The sequence below is a fragment of the Fringilla coelebs genome, assembly GCF_963513975.1.
Source record: "Fringilla coelebs genome assembly, chromosome: 28".
NCBI classification, from domain to species: Eukaryota; Metazoa; Chordata; class Aves; order Passeriformes; family Fringillidae; genus Fringilla; species Fringilla coelebs.
In genome coordinates, this window is record NC_140054.1 from 6,406,266 (window position 1) to 6,425,596 (window position 19,331).

At 52.5% G+C, this 19,331-nt stretch overlaps 2 protein-coding genes across 2 annotated transcripts in view; both read left to right on the top strand.

Moving 5' to 3' along the window:
• The first annotated feature begins 276 nt into the window (after window positions 1-276).
• On the top strand, window positions 277-3,903 carry HMGN2 (high mobility group nucleosomal binding domain 2). The gene is made up of 6 exons (XM_084222811.1): window positions 277-574; window positions 1,172-1,216; window positions 1,613-1,642; window positions 2,216-2,266; window positions 2,594-2,689; window positions 3,043-3,903. Exons 1-6 carry the CDS (start codon window positions 560-562, stop codon window positions 3,076-3,078), a joined length of 273 nt encoding a protein of 90 aa, XP_084078937.1. The 5' UTR covers window positions 277-559; the 3' UTR covers window positions 3,079-3,903.
• A 12,413-nt stretch (window positions 3,904-16,316) lies between these two features.
• Window positions 16,317-19,331, top strand: part of RPS6KA1 (ribosomal protein S6 kinase A1) — a 30,749-nt gene continuing 27,734 nt past the window's right edge. Inside the window, exon 1 of the mRNA XM_084222762.1 lies at window positions 16,317-16,450. Within this exon, the coding sequence (XP_084078888.1) occupies window positions 16,388-16,450 (63 nt within the window). The 5' untranslated portion in view covers window positions 16,317-16,387. The remainder of the gene's footprint in view (window positions 16,451-19,331) is intronic.

Here is a 19,331-nt window from a genome sequence, read left to right on the forward strand (position 1 = left end):
CGGGAGGTGCTGAACGAACAGCTCCGCTCACCTGCGCGCGGATCGCGCCGGGGTGCGGGTGTCCCCCGCTTTCCCCGAGCCTTTTTTCACATCGCCAATTTTCCCCTTTTCCCCCCATTTTTCCTCCCCCCCCCCCGCGGGTTTCCCGCGCGCGCGCACGGAGCGGGGGAGGGGGGGGGTGAATGGCGCGCGCGCCGCCCCCTCCGCGCGCCCCCCCCGCCCCTCCTTCCCTCCCCGCCTTGGCCCCACCCCACGTGACCCCCGCGGGCCAATGGGCGCGCGGGGCGGCGGGGATCCGGCTGGAACCGGTTGGGCCGCGTCCGGCTCTATATAAAACTTTATAAACACCCGATTCCAATTAGTGGGGTCGGGACCAGCGCAGCCCGCCGGGTGCAGCCCCGCGCACCGCTCCCCGCGCCCCGCAGCCCCCGCCGCCAGCGCGCCCGGCTCCCGCGCCCCCGCCTCCCCGCGCCGCTCCCTCCGCCCCCTCACGCCGCCCGGCGCGCTCCGCTCTCCGCCGCACGCACTCGCGCTCTCTCGCACTCACGCGCGCCGAGCCATGCCGAAGAGAAAGGTACGTGAGCTGCCGCCCCCCGCCGCCCGCTCCCCTCACCGTGTCCTTTCCCCCCCTCGCGGAGCCGCCTGCGGGAGGGGGGGCGGGACTACGCGCGCCCCCCCCGCGTTCGGGGCGGTAACGGAGCGCCGAGGCCTCGCCGCGGGTGGGGGCGGCGCGGGGCCCGGCACCGGCGAGGGCCGCGGCTGCGGGAGGGGCCGGCGGTGCCCGCCGGTCCGAACCGGTTGGTTTTGGCGGGAGGTCGGTGCGAGGGGAGGGGGGAGGGGAGCGCCGGTGCGGGGCGGGAAAGGGCGGGAAGCGGCGGCGGAGCTTTGCCGCCAAAACGGCGGGGGCGGGAGGGGGCCCGCCCCGAGCGGCGGCGGCGCCCCCGCACCGGCCCCGCGCGCAGCCCCCGGAGGCGGCGGCGCCCGCCCCGCCTGGGCCGCGGCGGTGCGGGGCTGTGCCCCGGCATCCCCCGCCCCGGCCCCGCGGGGAGGGGCCGGTGCCCGCCGGGGGCGGGATGGGGATGGTCCCCGTGAGATTTGGGGTTCAAACGGCGGCTGGGCACCGCGAGTCCCGTCCATCACTTGTCCCTACAACCTGTGTCCATGTCCCCAGGCTGAAGGAGAGACCAAGGGCGATAAGGCCAAAGTTAAGGATGAGGTAAGAAGTTCAGTGTTTTGAGAAAGTTGGATCATCAAGTGTTTCCTTTGGAAGATGAGGTTTAACGCCGTCAGAATAACTGGGGAGTAGCGGGGAGGGTTGGTCTCAATTGATTCTGGCTTTTCAAAGTCTTGACGGCTTTTTAACCATGAGAAACCTACTTTTAACCGTGAAAAATCTACTCAGCTATTATTAGCTATTAGTAATTTCAACAGCATAGCCTCATGTTTCTTGAGAATACAGGAAAAGGGAAACTACCTCCCTAATTTGTAAAAACTAAAGCACTATAAGCATAATTTCTGGGGGTTTACTGCTTTGGGAGGAGAGCAAGTTTGCGGGATGTTGAGAGTACGTGTTCCGTGTCATTTCAATAGAACCGTTCTCCTTTTCCGACAGCCGCAGCGGAGATCAGCGAGGTTATCTGCCGTGAGTATCCTCTTGCTGGGCAGAGGTGTCACAACACCCGGCGGTTTTACACATCACCACTGGGTGTGTAAATGTGTGTCAGCGCTGGAGGTGAAAATTAAGTTCCTGCCTTAAGGACCTGCCCCATTGTGTGCTGCTGTGGGAGTGGTAAAATAATGGACAAACCAAATAGCTGCTGCAGTTTCGAATGCTTTATTTGCTTTCCTAAAACGAAGCTATTTGGCCTGAATGTTTAAAAAAAAAAAAAAAAAAAAAAAGTAGTTTGTTTCTCTGGAGCAGGGTTTGAACAAGGGCCTGGAGTGCCTGGACAAAGGAGGAATGGCTTGCCACTGCCAGAGGACTGGGATATGGGGAAGGAATTCTTGGCTGTGAGGGTGGGCAGGCCCTGGCACAGCAGCTGGGGCTGTCCCTGGATCCCTGGCAGTGCCCAGGGCCAGGCTGGACACTGGGGCTGGAGCACCTGGGACAGTGGGAGGTGTCCCTGCCATGGCTGGGTGGCACTGGAGGGGCTCTGGGGTCCTCCCAAGCCAAGCCATCCCACCAGTGTCTAACCAGGTTTTCTCTCCCTTGCAGAAGCCTGCTCCTCCCAAGCCAGAGCCCAAACCTAAAAAAGCAGCTCCAAAGGTGAGTTGGGTCAGGGCTGTTTGGAAAGGTGAATAAAGGGGTGATGAGGTTTGGCATTGCCTGGCAGTAACAGCTGGCAAACCTTTGATTAACAGCTGTGCTGTGAGGAAATGGAACTGCATCCTCGCTGCCTAAAGCTGAACTGACAATTTGCAGATTTTACAGAATTTGCATAAAAAATACCCGAGTGAGGACTTCCCACTTGCTGTCAATCCCTGAACAAACAAACCTGGGTGTCTGTGTTCTTTGGGGCCACCACCCCAAAGGGGGGCTGTGGCTCAGGCCTGGCTCGGGGAGCTGACAGCAAATGTTGTCTTGTATTCACAGAAGAGCGAGAAGGTGCCCAAGGGGAAGAAAGGAAAAGCTGATGCTGGCAAGGAGGGAAACAACCCTGCAGAAAACGGAGATGCCAAAACAGACCAGGTATCCCAGCAGCCTGTCATGCACCAGCATTGATTCCTCTCCCTCTGGGACTGGGACGGGTCGGGGCTTGGGGAGCGTGGCTTGCCTTGCTCAGCACAGAGGGGGGTGTTGGTAAAGAGTTAAATTGTCTGTTCGCCAGGGGATGTTGCCACATGGAAGTTACTGTTCTTCTGTGAAGTTCAAAAAGCAACTTCTAAGTTGTGTTCTAGGGTGCAACAGATGTTCAATTTAGTTTTATTAGAAATCAGAGCTGTGCAGCCCAGAGAGGATTTGTTCTGCTCAGGGTTTTGCTGTATAGAAAAATGAGTGTCCATTTTTTTAATGTGTTGACTTGTTCCCCTTTCCCTTTTCAGGCACAGAAAGCTGAAGGTGCTGGTGAAGCCAAGTAAAACGTGTGAATTTTTGATAACTGTGTACTTCTGGTGACTGTACAGTTTGAAATACTATTTTTTATCAAGTTTTATAACAATGCAGAATTTTGGTTTACTTTTTTTTAAGCTATGTTGTTAGCACACAGACCGCTTCATTGTTGTGTTCTGGGGGGTGGGGGGCAATGGGGACAAATGTCATTTAGTCTATTTCTCAAAACCTAAATTTTAATAAGAAAAGCTTTTGCCAGTCCCCCAGTTTTTGGAAGAAGGGCCCTTCCTGCGGGGAGGAAGAAGGGATTCCCCCGTGCTGCGTGTCAGTTATGTCCAAGTGAACATCAGAGCTCCCACGATGCTGTTGCCTGCTCCCAGTCCCAGTGCCACCAGTTCTCCCCTGGTGTCCCCCCCGTTTGCCCAGAGCCATCACTCCAAACCACGGCAGAACTGGGGCGCTCCACTGCCAGGTGATGCGGATTGCTGGTGTCCAGTCTGGGATTTTCTGGCCCAAACAGGAGCTGCACTTCCTCTTTTCCGTCGTGGACCCTCAGTGCAGAGATCTGCCTCTGGAGCTGTTTGCTCTCCCAGTCAGGGTGGGTTTGTGCAGCGCTGTCAGACAGCGCGCCGGCCGTGTGAACCTCGCCACCCTCACTCTAAACTTCGCCCTCTGCCAGTGCCAGCTGAAGATTCTGACGGTTTTTAGCAACTTCTCCATTTCAGTAGTCCACAAAGGGAGGGGAGTTTGACGGTTGTTGTAAAATGTTGCGGATTGTAGCCCATGTCCTGCCTAAATTACCATGATTGTTCATGAAAAGTACCTTTAATAAAGCTGGATACGGTTTGGCTTGGACTGTTCTTAATGCTCTGTAATTTTTCCTGCCTTTAGTTCACTTCCTGTGGTTTAAGAACATTTGCTTTCTGCATGCCTGTGTTTGTGTTTTCATTCAGATAATTAATTGTTGTAATTCACACCTGAAAAGCAAGATTTCCTTACCCAAAAGCGAGGTTTCCTTGCCTAAACTCTAGATCACTGCAGGATGTTTTTAGGGCCTTGGCTTACTTGGCTGAAAATGGAAGGTGTATGTGAATCTACTGAGTTAATTTTCTTTATTTTCTAAAATGTAGCACTGTACAAAATGTGCAGGAATACAGTGATCATGCTGCAGAGGAAAGTAAAATTCTGGTGAGCTTTTCTTGGGAGTGAAACCAGAACTGGCTCCATAAAACTGATGATGTGTTACATTTCTGCACTTAAACTTGAATATTGTTGCTCCTGCTAATCGAATCCAGACCTGGCTGGGGTAGTGACTAAGCAGGAGACGGGATTTTTTGAGTAAAAATGCACCATTTTTATAATTGCTACTTAGACTCCAGAGCAGAGCCAAACCCAAACCCCCCTGTGTAAATGTCTCCTTCAGTGGCTGTCAGATGGAATATTTCTTCCATCTCTGCTTGGCTTTCCCTGGGATTTCAGTGTCTGTTTGTGATTAAGTTCAGTGACCTGTTTCAACCTGTGCTGATTTCAGAGGGAACCCAGTGAAAACGAGCAGGGCAGAGTTTCACATCCAGAAATTTCCGATGTCAGGAGTGCTGGAAGTGTCCTGGAGCGGCTGCAGGCACTAAAGGCAGTTTGGGATGTGCCCTAGGAGCTGCTCCATCCCGTGTTCCCCCAGCTGCTCTAACAGAAAAGAAATAATGATGAATAATCCTGCTTAATAATCTTCATCAAACCCCACCCAGAAACAGCCACCAAACCTCCTGAGCAGTCGCTGGAGCGGCCGGGCAGTGGGATGCCACTGCACAAAGGAAAATAATAATTCAATCTTAAAATCAGAGAGTTGGAAATAGCCTGCCTTGCTTTTGTAGAGCCTTACCTTGCTGGGCATCTACACATGAACAAGTACTTCCAAAGGAGCTGGGTCTGAGGGGTGGCCAGTGGCCAAGCTGCCAGCTGGAATGTTCTGGTGTTCCCTGTGCCTGTCAGGGCTGGGTGACCTCTTCACCCCCGGTCATTAAACAAAGTGCTGCTAATGAAGGGGAACTCAGGGCTGCTCTTTGTTGGAGGAGTTACTCCTTAACTTCTCCATCCTCCTGCCCCCAGCAGCCTGTGCTGACCTGTGTGGTTCCTTGCAGGATGTTTTCTCCAGCCAAGCATGAAAACAGTGATTTTAAGCAGTGTCTGCCACCTGAATTCCTCAGAAAGCAATGGATATTTTGGGTGCTGAGGTGCTCCCCCCTGGCTGTGCCCTGCACTGCTGGGAGTTATTGGCCTGTTGGGCTTGACTCGACAGGCAGGGCTCATCTCTTTCTCCTTAAGCAAATAGAGAGTGAGGGATGCTGAAGCCAGTAAATCCAACTAATTAGCTGTGCAAATTAAAGCTGGGGAGCAGGCGCTGAGCTGCAGCCCGTGCCTGGTTCGTGGTTAGAGGCACCACAAATCTGCATCGCCGCCTGCCAGAACGCCTGAAGCTGAACAGACATTTTTTCTGCTAAATTGTAATCATTTTACGTGGAAAATGGTCTCTTGTGTATCTGTTGGAATGGGAGTGGTGCTGCCAGGTGCAGTTAACAGGCTGGTGGTCTCTTGGGTGGGCTCTGCAGCAGCAGCAGGGACTTTGTCCTGCTGGAGCTTTGGACATCACACCCAGGGTCCAGAAAGTCACCACTGGCAACAGGAAGGCAAATGAGTTCTGTGCTCCAGAGCAGGCCTGGAAGCTGGGCACCAGTATGGGTTAAATCCATGCAAGATTAGGGCTCTGCCAATAGTTTGCTTCTCCATTTATCGATTTCAGCACAAGTCACCTGGGAAATAGGGCCAAAGTGCTGTTGTCATTTATTTGCCTCTTAATAGGTGAAGTTGCAAAGGATGGTCAAGTTCTGCACAGGGCTGAAGCCTTTGGGATGCTGGAAGTGGATACTGGGGATGATCCTTGTTTTCCCAATGCTTCAGGATTTTGCTGGGGTTTTAAGAACAGTGAAATTACTGATAAATTATAGAGCAAAGTCTCTGGACTCCCCCCAAAGCAGCGACAATTAAACAGAGCAGAAGTTAATGTGAGCAAGTTGCCAGCCCGTGGTCACTTCCCAACCACCATGGGTTTGTGTTAAACTGAAAGTGGATTGGGCTAAAAGCCACGAGAACAGGTGAACTGGACCATGCCAGGAGGGCTCCCCAAGTCCCTGCTCCTCCCAGTACAGTGCCCTAGGATGAACAGTTTTGACTTTCAGAATCATTCCCCCTAGAGCAGTTTTCCTTTTGCCCTCACAAAATTCTGTTTGGAAGAAGCAACAGTTTCCTCCAGCCCTGCCTCGGGTGGGCTGAAAGGGAACAGGGAAGGCAAATGGACTGAATTCAGTGAGTGCATCCAGAGGATATTGAGTTGCAGGATCATTTTTGTCAGAGGAATCACGCAGCTTGATGGCACAGGGATTTCATTGTCCCTAAATCATCCCAGATATGGTAATACCATACCCAGGGACTAATATTGCTGACTATAATTCCTGAGAAATGGCACCTTCTCCTGCAGTTGGTGGAGATGAAATGGAGCTTGAGTTAAACTCACAATTTACAGAGTGAGTCCATCATTTGTAAGGGATGGGAAGGAGATGGCACAGGGGGAGCTGTGGTAAAGTTGATTGAAGCTAATAAAGATCTTTAATAAGTTGGCTTTAGAAGATTTCTGATGTGAGAGACTGCGCTTTTTAAAGACCCTTCATTTAAAAACTGTTTTGTCTTTTTTTTTTTAAAGCTTTTAAACCATCTTCTTACAAAGGGAGCCAGAAAATCTATGGTGTGGCAGAAGAAACAGGAGTAGAAAATTTCAGGGAAAACTTAAATGTGAGACTTTTTAAGATGCATTAAAGCCTCCAAACAAAAATACTTCATCGCCTTGGGTACAGCAAACCAGCCTGGAGAAAATACTTGGGAGAACGTAGAAGGAGCAGTCCCAGGTGGGATTGGCCCAGGTGGGGAGTAGGTACCACAATTCTCTGCATTTTGCTGGACACATAAACCCCAAATGAAATTTCTACTTTTCCCCTTTAAAGAGATTGATAGTAGATTTAATTTTTTCTCGCTGAGTTATCCCACTGAAGTTACTTTTGGATTTTGAACAGATTTCCCTGCAGGCAGCAGCTCTCCCCTGCTCTAGAGTTTGTGCAGAGGTGGGTGTATGTGGCAGTCTCCTCCTGCAGAGGAGTTACTATTAGATTACTATTAATCTGGATTACTATTTTAGCAGTGCCCAGACAGATTTGGTTTGCTTTTACTCCATTGAAGCGGTATCTTGGTGCTTCCTGAAGGAATTCAGTCTGACCTCAGCAAGAGGGCTGAACGTTCCTGAATTAGGGGTTCTGAGTTCAGCCCGAGGACTGATTGAAAACTTGGGCAATTAAAAGAGCTTTTCTCTTCCCCTCCTTCTCACTGCAGAAAACAGCAGCGGCTGCTCCTGGGCTGGGGGTGTTTGGTGCAGGGGTTCTGTTGGCCTGCAGCCTGGTTGGAGGTGCCCAGGTTTCCCTGCCAGACCATGATCCGATGAACTTCCGCGCTGCCAAACCCCACAGAGAAAAATTCTCTTGACACTGAATGAATTGCTCTTGTAAAAATATCCCTGATTTCAGAGGCGGGCTGGTCTGAGGCAGGTTGGCAGGACAGGCTGGGTTCGGCAGCCCCCGGCGCTCCCTCCGCAGCCCGGCGGGGCTGGTGCGGGCGGCTCGGCTCATTAACACGCGGTGATTAACAGCCTGTTCCTTCCCTTGGCCACACGGTGGTACCAGGAAACACGGAATGGGGCCAGCGAGCCGAGTCCAACGGCGGCTGGGCAGACCCGGGCGGCTGGAGCCCGGAGTCTGATGAGAGGGACTCGCTCCTAAACTCAGAATCGGCGCTGCCCCGGCTGCTCCATCCTCTGCCACCTCCAGGGATCAGTGCTGGACAAACTCCACTCACCCGAGCAGTCTGAGCCCTCTCTGAGCCTCCCTTTCCAGCTTTTGTTGTGATTTTACTCAAAATTCAGACTGAGTGCTCAATTCCTCATCGGTTTACAGGCAGAGCTGACATTGCAAAGGAATTTATCCGTGTTATATCAAGCCTTTGAACTTAGGCTTCCCATATTTCTATTTTAAGAATCACTGGACCATTCCTTTTCCTCCTCAGGCCATTATTGCAGCTGCTGTGGCACATGTCCTGAAAGTTTGAGCCTAAAACTAGAGCTGCCACTCTCCAGCTCATCTGTCCTCAGCTTGGGAAGGGATACTTTATCCTAAACCCAGATTTAAATAGGTAGCCTATAAGCCTGGTCTCTTTTAGGCTTGCTGGCACAAACTGCTTATATCAGACTTGCTGAATCTTCAACCTGAGATCACAGAATAAGTGGTGATGTTCAAAGAAATAACACTTTAGTTATTATAAAGTGTCCTGTGCTTTTTTGTGTTACTTCATTTTGCTTTTGTTTTCCAGTATTTGAGTTTGTGCTTTTGCTCTGCAAGACAAATCTAGGAAATTAAGTTGTAACATCTGTGCTAATCTCCTTAAAAGTCTAACCAGAGTGATCATTCTGGTGCTGAAAAACTCTGGGCTCACTTTGCCAGCCAGCAACTTTCACCTGCCTTGTGTTAGACTCCCAGAGTGATATCCTGTGACCTGTACTGTGCTGAAGCAATGCCACCAGTTGCTGGTTTTCCTTCACCTTTCCCGCTCCCCAAAGCCTTAGTCCTTGGGTTATCTCCTTTTAGCACATGCTCTCCATGTTTATCTTTTCCAAGGACGGCGTTGAAAGCTGGGAAGGAAGTGGCTGCTTCCCAGAGCTGGCGAGATTGCAGGGAAAGCACTTGACACCCTCATGACACTTCCTTGAAATGGATGCAAAACAGAAAGATGAGCTCCTGGTAAGCCAAACTCATTCCTCTTATTCAGTTCTCCGTGCCTGCTGGGGACAGGGATTTATGCATTTATTGGGGTGAGGATTTATTGGATACAGTGGGCAAAACTCCACCCAGAATTACAGGGAAAAAGCAGAAGGCAGAGATTTCCAGTCAAAAGTGTAAATGCTGTGGCAGGCAGATGTAGCAAACGTTGAAGCCAAGTGTTCTAGGGAGATCTGAGGGATTTTATTCCCATCTCCACCCTGTCACCGTGCCCTGGTAGCTGCAGATAACAAACCCAGAGTGATTGTTGGGCAGGCCAGGGTTCCACCCCTGTGCAGTGAATAGCTGGGAATTTGGTTTAGTGATTAACTTCAATCAGGGAGGAAGCAGCCCTCACCTTGTGGGTCGTGTCTGGGGAGGAAAGGCCAGGCTGGACCTGGGGCAGTGCAAGGTGTCCCTGCCCCTGGCAGGGGTGCCACGAGATGAGCTTTAGGGTCCCTCCCCAGGCAAGCCCGGGATTCTATGAAGTTCTGGGATTCTCTGAACACAACAGGCTGGTTTAACCCAAACTGGGAATGCTGACAAAGCCTCCCCTCGTGGCCCAGGGCAGGTGGGGCTGGCAGCCCCCACTGGGGCTGGCGGGTGCTGTGCTGTGCTGCGAGCCTGCCTGCGCTCAGGAGCAAACAGATTGTTCAAGATAAACCTCCCCAATGTCAGCCCAAGGTCCTTGTCACATGCTGCTGCCCGGGGCTGGCTCTGAGCACTCCCAGCCCCTGTGCACGGAGCACTGGGAGCTGAAACTGGCTCTGGTTTAAACTCAGATTGGCCTGGCTCCTGCCGGGGGGAGCAAAGAGCCCTGGGCAGGTGGAGGTGAGCACAGGGCAGAGGCGAGGGCAGGGCTGTGAGCGGCTCTGCTGCAGCCCCAGGCTCGCTGTGCAGTGCCGGGCTCTCCTCACCAGAGGGAATCGCTCCCCAGCACCACCGCTCCCATCCCGGGCTCTGCAGCTTTTTGGCGTTCAGTCACAGTCCCCCCATCCTACACCGGGAGTTAAAAACCGCTTCATTTCCCCCCTGGCTGGCGCAGGACCACGAGGGGTAACACACACTCTGTGTGGGCTGGGCTGCCTGGTTCTTGAGCTGCTTTGCTTTCCACCCTAACCCTTTCACTTCACTGAAAAATTAATTTCTAGGACCGTAGTGCTGGTATTTAAACCCATCTGGTTTTGTCTGAATAGTGATGATATTTAAAGCCATGCCTGTATCTTCCTCTCCCGAAAGCTTCTGCTGGTGATCTCAGAGAAGGGACATTTATCTGGTGGTAATTGACTCCCATATTAACTTCCAACTGGCAAGCAGCTGCCAAAAACCTGTTTTCCATCTCTGTTGATCAATAGTCCCTTTCAACAAGTATCTGGTGTTGCAGAGTGTTAACAGCTAATAGCACTATGATTCCTATCCCATTTTAAGGACTGTAGCATATCTCCGAGTCCTTATATCTAATATGAGAGGTTTGAGTTCAATAAGGTTACATCTGATGTTATTTGTTATCTATTTCTGACACACTGACCCCTTCTCCATCCTATCTTGTGCTGGGCCACTGCCACAGGACATTTATCTCCAACACAATGCCAGTGGCTGCTCAGGTTGAGGGGGAAATGATTCTGTGCAGACTGTAAATAGAAAAATGAGACGGCAGGTCTGGCCAGCGATTTCTGACAGCAGGCTGGAGGAAAGGGTAAAAGGAGTTGTTGCCTGCCAGGCAAGTCCTGGTTCTGCAGTCACTGAAGTCAGCAGCAAATTCAAACCACCTTGCAGGGCAGGAGCTGTTTAAACTGCCCAGTGCCTCTGGCCATAAAATAACACCCTCTGAAGCTTTTATCTCCTCATCGGGTGACAAAATACCTGATTGATCAAGTTTTTACTTTGTAGATTACTGTTCCTCAGTGGCTGGGGATGCACAGGGCAGCAAAGCAGAGGAAGAGAGAGGGGACATCCTTGAATTCTGGCACATGAACCTGGGGACACATTTCTTTATAGAATATCTTCAATCCTCAGTGGTAAAACACCACCCTCCCCTCTGCACTGTGACAGAGGAAAGGCACAGCCACAGCACAGCAAAGGGGTGCCTTCCATCACAAGGGTGCCCACCAAGTTTAGAGGAAGAAAGATAAAAGTAAGTTCTTGGTTTTTTGCTAGAAATTATCTATCTATCTATCTATCTATCTATCTATCTATCTATCTATCTATCTATCTATCATCTCTCTATATCTCTATATCTCTATATCTCTATATCTCTATATCTATCTCTCTATCATCTATCTATCTATCTATCTATCTATCTATCTATCTATCTATCTATATTTCATCTCTATATCTCTATATCTTTATATCTCTATATTCTATCTATCTATCTATCTATCTATCTATCTATCTATCTATCTATCTATCATCTATCCATCATCTATCTATCTATCTATCTATCTATCTATCTATCTATCTATCTATCTATCTATCTATCTATCTATCCATCTACCCATCTATCCATCTATCCATCTATCCTCTTTTCTGAGCAGTTCTGCTCTATGACAGGGAAATGAGAGCAGCACACAAGAATCAGGCAGGTGGATTTGGAGCCTGCTAATAGAAAACTCTTTGGGCTGAGCTTGCAGTGCCTGGAGGGGACTGAAAAATGATTCTGCAGGAGGATTTTTCTAATGGAGGATCAAGGGTGTCCTCCCTGATCAGCAGAGGTGTGAGGACTCTGGTGAAGCTCCCAGAAATGCACCAAGCCTCTCCTCAGGGAGCCAGAAAAGGCCCAGCTGGGCAGTCCTGACACTGACTCACGAGGGAAGCAGCAATTTAACAGCCAAGCAGCAAAGCACCAGCCCTGCATTTCTGCCCCTTTTGTGTGTGCTATGAGACCTGCAGTGCTGCAAAAACCCAGGAGCCTCCCTAAGTCCAGAGGCTGTTTGTTTAGGGGTTTTGGGATGCTGATGAGGGACAGAGAGATTTTGTTTTTCCAGGGAATCAAGTTTCTTCCATCACTGACCTGCTGTGCCTTTTGTTCAGCTCCCAACAAGGAACCCATTGAGCACTCTTTGCTGGCCCTGAAGCCAACTGAGTCATACCTGTGCTCTGCACTGCCTGAAGCACGTATGAAATACAGAAACTATTGTTACTGGGAGAGACCTGCTTCTCTCTCCCTAAATGATCTTTCCCCACCTCTCCAAAAACTCTGTGTTGTGTCTTCCTACCTGATCCAATCAGCCATTAGGCCAAAATATTCCTGGCCAGGATAATTTCTCATATTTTAGAAGTATGTTGTAATGGTTATTTTGGGATGTGGCTTTTCAAGGCTGGATGTGTGCAGTGGTCTCTGTTTAGCAAGGGGACTGAGAAGTGAAATGTTGCCAGTCTTATATTGATCTGAAATCAGAAATAAAGTTTGGGGTCCCCCTAAGGAGATTTAGTTTCTGTGGTGTTTGGGCTTCTCATCAGGATTCCTGATATTTGCTTCCAAGTCTAAAATGGTTTATTTTTGCTGTGGAATGATGGCATCCCAAACCCTGGGATGGGTAATTAGGAACAGGTATCTGTGAGTGCCTCCTGTGAAGCAGGACCAGACTTGTTCAGTGCAGGATGTCAGCTCGAGACCACAAACCCTGCAATGACATTTTCCTCTCCCTGGAGCTGGAATTCTGCTGAAATGTGCTTTTGTTGTCTCCTCCCCTCTCTGGAGAAAGTGGGACTGTGTGCTCTGGAAGCAGCACAAAACTGAAGGTATCTTTTTGTATCCACTCAAAAGCCCCATCATTTGTTTACAAGTTCTTAAACCTAAAAGAACCATAAACCCTGACTGTTCTTGTTGCTGTGTTTACTCAGGTTTCTCCCTCCTGGGGGACAGTGCAAACAGCCCTGGCAGCTTCACTTCTGTTTACAGTTTCTGATAGTTTTTTCTTTCATGTTTTCACTCCCTCACATAGCCCTACACTGAAATAAGCTACAAACATAGCTGTGCGCTCATTAAAAATGAAATTTGATGCATAACTTGCTCTAAATAACTTCCCACCTGGGCTGCAGACCTGTTCTAAAAATTAAATTAAAAAAGAAAAGGTGAGGAAACGCTTGTGTTTTCCATGGGGTTTTGAAAAGGCCATTTTCAGGTAGGAAAAGGAATCTTTTACAAAAGAAATTCTGTGTGAGGGTGATGAGGCCCCGGCACAGGTGCCCAGAGCAGCTGCCCCTGGATCCCTGGAGTGCCCCAGGCCAGGCTGGACACCGGGGCTGGAGCACCTGGGGCAGTGGGAGGTGTCCCTGCCCTGGAATCGGACGGGCTTTAATGTCCCTGTGCAGACGCCAAGTTCCTCGGGAGCCCAGAAGGACGGACGGCCCTGGAACAGCTCCTCTGAGGTCCCGGGAAGCAGCCAAAGGTTCGGAGAGAACCGCGTGGAATTGGGCAAAGCACTCTCGGCCCCGCATAGTTTGAATACCGAGCGCCCGAGTCGCCTCCCACTCTCCCCTCGGATGCTGCAGGAGATGTGTGGGTTTGAAGCAGATGTTTTTCTCCTTCTCTCCGGGTGCCAAGGGCTGTGTCCTGCGCAGGAGCCAGGGCGGCACTGGGAAGGGAAGGTAACCGATCCAGGAGCCGGGCAGCGATTGTAGCCATGACAACCGGCAGATACGGCCTCGCCGCTCCTGCCTTCCTTCCCCGGCGCCGTCCCCGGGCACAGCCCGGCTCGGCCCGCCGTTCAGTATTCCCGAGAGAAAGGTGCGCAATCCACAGGCTGGGCACGTCCCCGGAGCCAGCGGCTCCATCGGTTCCGCAGCAGAAATCCCGTCCGGAGCCGCGTGTGCCTCTCCGAGGGGCTGCGGGAGATCCCCACGCAGGGACGGGGTGGGCTTGGCAGACTGAGAGCCTGCGGAGCCGGCAGGCAAAATGCGGTTTATTCTGCCAAAAAATAAAGGGTTGAGATGCTCTGGACACCTTCAGAAATGCATCCGAGCTGAGCAAGGGAACGTGGCGCACACCTGTGCAGGAATGTGGGCAGAGGCTGGAGGTGTTTGCTCCGTGGATGAGCCTCAGATGAGCCTCACAGTCCCTGCGCAGGGAGCAGGAACTGCCTGGCTGTGCTTCCCCGAGAGCTCTGCATCCCGCTGCCTGCTGTGGTGCAATTCCTGCATTCCGACCACTGCCCGGACCTGCCTTGGAAAACGCTGGCATTTGAGGCAGCTGCAATCGCACCCAGTGCGGAGGAACAGAAAGAAACCTGCCAGAAAAGCAAAAAGCTCTTAGAGGCAGCCAGTCCTTCTCATTTCCAGGCCCTGCTTTGTATCTTCAACGTGGTTTGTACCACACTAAGGAAAAGCGTTCCTGAGATCAAAACAAGCTCATCCATCATCTCTTCCTCCATAGTGGAAAACAAAGCAGAAGAGGTGAAGAAATGAGATGGTGAATGGAGAGCTGGGGATTAGAAATCAGGATGTGCAGTTCAAGTTCCGCCCTGACACTGAAAACCTGACTCAGTTTCCCTGTGAGAACAACAACGAGCTCTGGATCTGTTTGGCCAATATTAAAAGTACAGGGAGGGTTGCTGCAAGCTCTAATTAATTGACTGTCTTAGCAGATTAGACGAGTCTGTAAATTGTAGCAGATATTTGGGACTCAGCCTTGCAAGGAAGGTCTTGTGCCTGTGAGCTTTTTTGCATTTCTTGTACGTGTAAAAGCAGCATCACACAGCGCAGGCAGGGATGGGCTGCCCATGGATTCAGAGAAACAGAAAAGATGCAGTGAGCCACGGGAGCACTGGGTTACTGTGTGGTCATCACTTGGCCAGCTTTTGGAACAGGCAGTCAAAATTGGATCTGGTGGTGATGATACTGATCAGTCTCCATCTGCTCTGGAAGTGCTTTGGGGAGGTCCTGGTTTTGGCTGGGATAGAGTTAATTTTCTTCTTAACTGGCTTAACAAATGTTGTCAGCCTCTCTGCAAAGGAAAAATGTTACACAGCCAGCCAGCTGCAGAGGCAAAAATATCTACAACTGTATTTGAGGAGGATTTGATGGTTTTAAGACCAAACTAAACCCGCAGCATTTTGAACTTTCAGCGAATGCAGCACTGACAAAGCATCCAGCTGATCCCAAGTCTCTGTTTACCACAGCAGCAGCTCTTCCCAGCCTGCAACTGTCTCAGAAAAATGCCAGGCTATATGTTTTAATCACTGTATTTAGCCCTGACAGCCACCCAAACAGCAGATTTTGCTTTTTGCACCCTGCTTCCAGGATCAAGGATGCTTTTTATAGCTGTTCTTTGACTGGAAATAAATCCTGGGGGACACCACTACCTCATTTCTCCTACCCTGACATCTTGCCCTGAACTTAGCAGCAATCTCCTGTGGCACATTTCACCTTCTGTTAATCCAGCTGGGATCCAGCATTACCTGGAGCAGGAATGGAGGGAAGATCAGTCTGAGAACTTCTGGCTTCTCTTGGAGTGCATTGGGGTCTGGAAAAACGTGTGTAGAGGAAATCTTTTTCCTATGTGAGAACCTGACAGGTGAGAATTCAGCCAGGAATTCTGAACACCATTTTTAAGGTGGATGTGTTCTTTATCCCTGGTTTTTAGGGAATTCCAGGGGCACTGCAGGAGGTGATGAGCAGTGATTCATGGCACATCCCAAACCTGGAATCCGGATTTCCTGGAGCAGTTTCCTGAGTTCAGCAGTGATCTGAGCCGTGTCACCATGCTTGTCCTCAGCACCTCTCCTGGTAGAGCCGTGCAGACTGTACACACAGGGAAACAGCTGGGCAGCACCCAGCTTCACTTCCCAACGTTTCAGCTTTCCAGTGAAAACCATCTGGGCTGTCCCAGCCATGGTGTGGCCACAGGCCCAGGGCAGTGCCTGTTCCCTGTGCTGCACCTGGAGAAAAGGGGGATCAGGGGGGCCCTTGTGGCTCTGCAGAGCTCCTGCCAGGAGGGGACAGCCAGGGGGGTCGGGCTCTGCTCCAGGGAACGGGGACAGAAGGAGAGGGAACGGCCTCAGGCTGCCTCGGGGGAGGTTTAGGTTGGATATTGGGAAATATTTCTTCAGCAAAAGGGTGGTCAGGCATTGGAACACGCTGCCCAGGTTGAGTCACCATCCCTGGAGGGATTTAAAAGCCGTGTGGATGTGGCACATGGCGACACGCGTTAGTGGCGGCCCGGAGCCGGTGCTGCGGGCACGGCTGGACTCGATGCTCCCGGGGGCAGCTTTTCCAACGCGAGCGATTCCGCGATCGCACGCTCCGATCCGCTCCCGCGGCCGCCGCACGCCGGGCTGGGTTTGCCGGATGCTCCGGGCGGAGGAGCCCCGCAGCCCCTCCCCGGAGCCTCCCGCCCGCCCCCCGCCCCGCCCCGGCCCGGCCCGGAGCCGGTGGGTGCCCAGCCCGGCGGCGCTCGGAGCCAGCCCGCCGCGGGCACCCGCCGGCAGCGATGCCGCTCGCCCAGCTGGCCGAGCCCTGGCCCGACATGGAGCTGGTGCATCTGGACACGGAGGTGAGCGGGCACGGCCGGGGGGGCTCCGGGGCGGGGGGCTCCGCCGAACAAAGGAGCGGCCGGCGGGACCCCGCGGAGCGGCGGCCGCGGTGCCGCCCGGGCCGAGCCGCGCCCCGCGGCGGGGGAGCGCGGGCGCCGGAGCCCCGCGCTGCCGGGGCCGCTCCCGCACCGCTCCGGGGCCGCTCCGGGGCTCGCTGTGCGCGCCCGGGGCTGCGGTCGGGGCACCGGGGGGCGCCGGGGGCCGCCGGGATCGCTGCTGCCCGCGCGGGCTGTGATCGTTCGGGGAGGGCAGGCGGCGCTCCCAAATTTCCCGGGCACAGAGGAAAGCGGACCCGGCTGAAGGCCCAGGGAATAAAGATCTCAATTTTGGGGCTTTTCTCCCTCACCCTCCCAGCGCCGTCTTCTCGCAAAGGCCTGCGCCGCCAAGTCCGACCACGCTCCGGTGTCACTTTGCTGGACGTCTGTTCTTCCCTCCCTCTTGGCTCTTTTCCTCCTTATTGAGACCCCCAAGGCAGATGTGCAGGAGGGAGCTCATCCCCTGTGCACATCTGCAGGCTGGCACAGCCATTTCCGAAGGAAGGGACAGCCTGCAGCACTTGTCACCCACGGCAGAGCAGCCGGCTGAGGCACTGGGCTCTGGCACTCTTCAGTTAAACATCTTCTCACTCAAACTGGAGCCAGCAGCTCTCCTGGAGAAACCAGAGGGGAGGTGGGGATTTGGTCCCAGGTGTTTCACAGACCGTGGTGATTTCTTGTCGTTCTGTCTGGATTTGGTGCTGTCACACTCTGTTATCATACCTGAGGATGTCTCCATGGTTAATTGGTCAGATTTACTCATTCCTGTTTAAAATTGCCTCTTCAGAGGTCTGTGCTTTGAGAAGAGGCAGCGTTTCCCCTTGCTGCAGGGACAGCAGGGAGGCACTGGCCATTCGAGGTGAGGTTTCCTAATTTCCATCAGCCAGGTATGGCACAGTTTCTCCTGGAGCCCCCCGTGAGGTGGGGAGGCTCTGCCCGGGCCAAACACCTGGCACGAAGGTGCGGTAGGTGAAGAGCCTCTGCTCTGAAACATCGCTGGAGCTGTGAGGAGGAGTTTGTGCTCCAAGCTGGGAGAGGAGGGAAGTCCTGCTGCGATTCCCAAATCACGTCATGTGCCCAGAGCCAGGCTGGAGGTCACTGCTGGGAGACAGGGCTTTTTATTTGTGGTTTCTCCCTTCCTGAGAAGGGAGATGCCTGAAAAGCCAGAAAACGCCGCTCGACTCATAATGGGAGGAAAGGAATTCCAGTGCCCAGGGCATCAGGCTCCATGCAGTGCCTGATGAGGTGTCCCGGTGTCCCGGTGGCGCTGTCCCGGTGCCGCTGTCCCGGTGCCGGTGTCCCGGTGCCGGTGCTGTGTCAGCGCCACAGGATTGCTTCCAGCGGAGATGCCCGGGGTTCCGGGCTGCTGTCAGCCGGGTCCGCTGCGGGCTCAGAGCAGGGCAGGCACTGATTTCCTCCTCATGGCGTGAGGGGCGGGTGTGTTACTCCTAAACTGAAACTGGAGGGAGCCTCTGGCTCTCCCCTTCCGCCATCTCACCTTGGCCCCAGCTCCGGGTCAGGGCCAGGCACCACGTGCAGGTGGGATTTCATCAGATCAGGTTTATTTCGTCTCAGGATCTGAAGTGGGACTTAGCAATTTGCCTCCCTTTGGTTTAAAATGATAAGTACACACTCTTAATTCCAGCAAGGAAAATAATACAGGTGTTCCTCACCTCCATACCTGGGTGAGACGTTAGAGAGCTCCCTGAGGTCCAGCAGTGGAGCAGGAACGCGGCTTGGGAGGAGTTTTGCGCTTTGAGGTGAAAATTGCCAAGGGCAGGGGCCCAAGGGGGAAGTTTTCACCCCTCTGGGAGAGGTGGCACCACTGAGAAAGCAAGGAGACGTTTCTGGAACACCGGTTACGTAAATTGCCCTGGGATCGCTGCCATCCAGGTTAGAAACCGGCTTCCTCCGACCTTTGCTTTCTGAGTCATGGAGCAGAGGTGCTGTCACCGTGCTGGTGGAGGCATCAGTCCTATTGTTGAGGGATTTGGGGTTTTTCCACTGTGTTCTGGGAGAATTGGCCGTGTGGTGCCCCTGTTCCTGGCCCACTGGAGCTCAGCCATGCCAGGGAAATGCGTGGGAGTGGGTGGCAATGGGAGCTCCCTGGCAGGAGCCGAGTCCCTCTGTCCTGGAGTCTGGGCTTTGTAATCATTGCTCCTGCTTTTTTACCCTTGCCATTCTCTCTTCTGCTTACATTATTCCAAATATTGCTTATGTAGTAGAAAAACGTGCCTGGGGCAGAGCACAAGCGCTGGAGAATGGAGTTGAGTGACACAGAAATCCTTCCCTGTGAGGGTGGGCAGGCCCTGGCACAGCTGTGGCTGCCCCTGGATCCCTGGCAGTGCCCAAGGCCAGGCTGGACAGGGATTGGAGCAGCCTGGGACAGTGGAAGCTGTCCCTGCCATGGCAGGGGGAATGAGGTGGCCTTTAAGGTCCTTTCCATCCCAAACCATCCTGTGTTTCTTTGATTCCATGACTTCATCCCCACAGCGATGGATCTGTCATCAGGGCTCCGCTTTGCTTCAAATTCTTCTTTCATTACACAAACCTACAACAATGCAACTGACGTGGGATTATGCCAAACTCCGCCACTTCAAGCTAATTATTTTTGCCTGTATATATGTATCACCCTTTATTGAGCAGGAGCTGCTCATTAATAACTCTTTTCTCAAGCATGGTAGCTTGAGCTGTACAAACTACGATCGAGAGACAAGGGAGACAGCTGAGTGGCTGTCATCTCTGAGATGCCTTGTGAAGAGACTCCTCTGTTTGGGCTACCAGAGTTCCTTTGGAGATTTCTATT

Bases quoted from the DNA above. Each gene is read 5' to 3' on its own strand.
- HMGN2 (XM_084222811.1), top strand. The intron at 1,217-1,612 runs GTAAGAAGTTCA...CTTTTCCGACAG, and splicing joins AGGCCAAAGTTAAGGATGAG to CCGCAGCGGAGATCAGCGAG. The intron at 2,690-3,042 runs GTATCCCAGCAG...TTCCCTTTTCAG, and splicing joins GAGATGCCAAAACAGACCAG to GCACAGAAAGCTGAAGGTGC.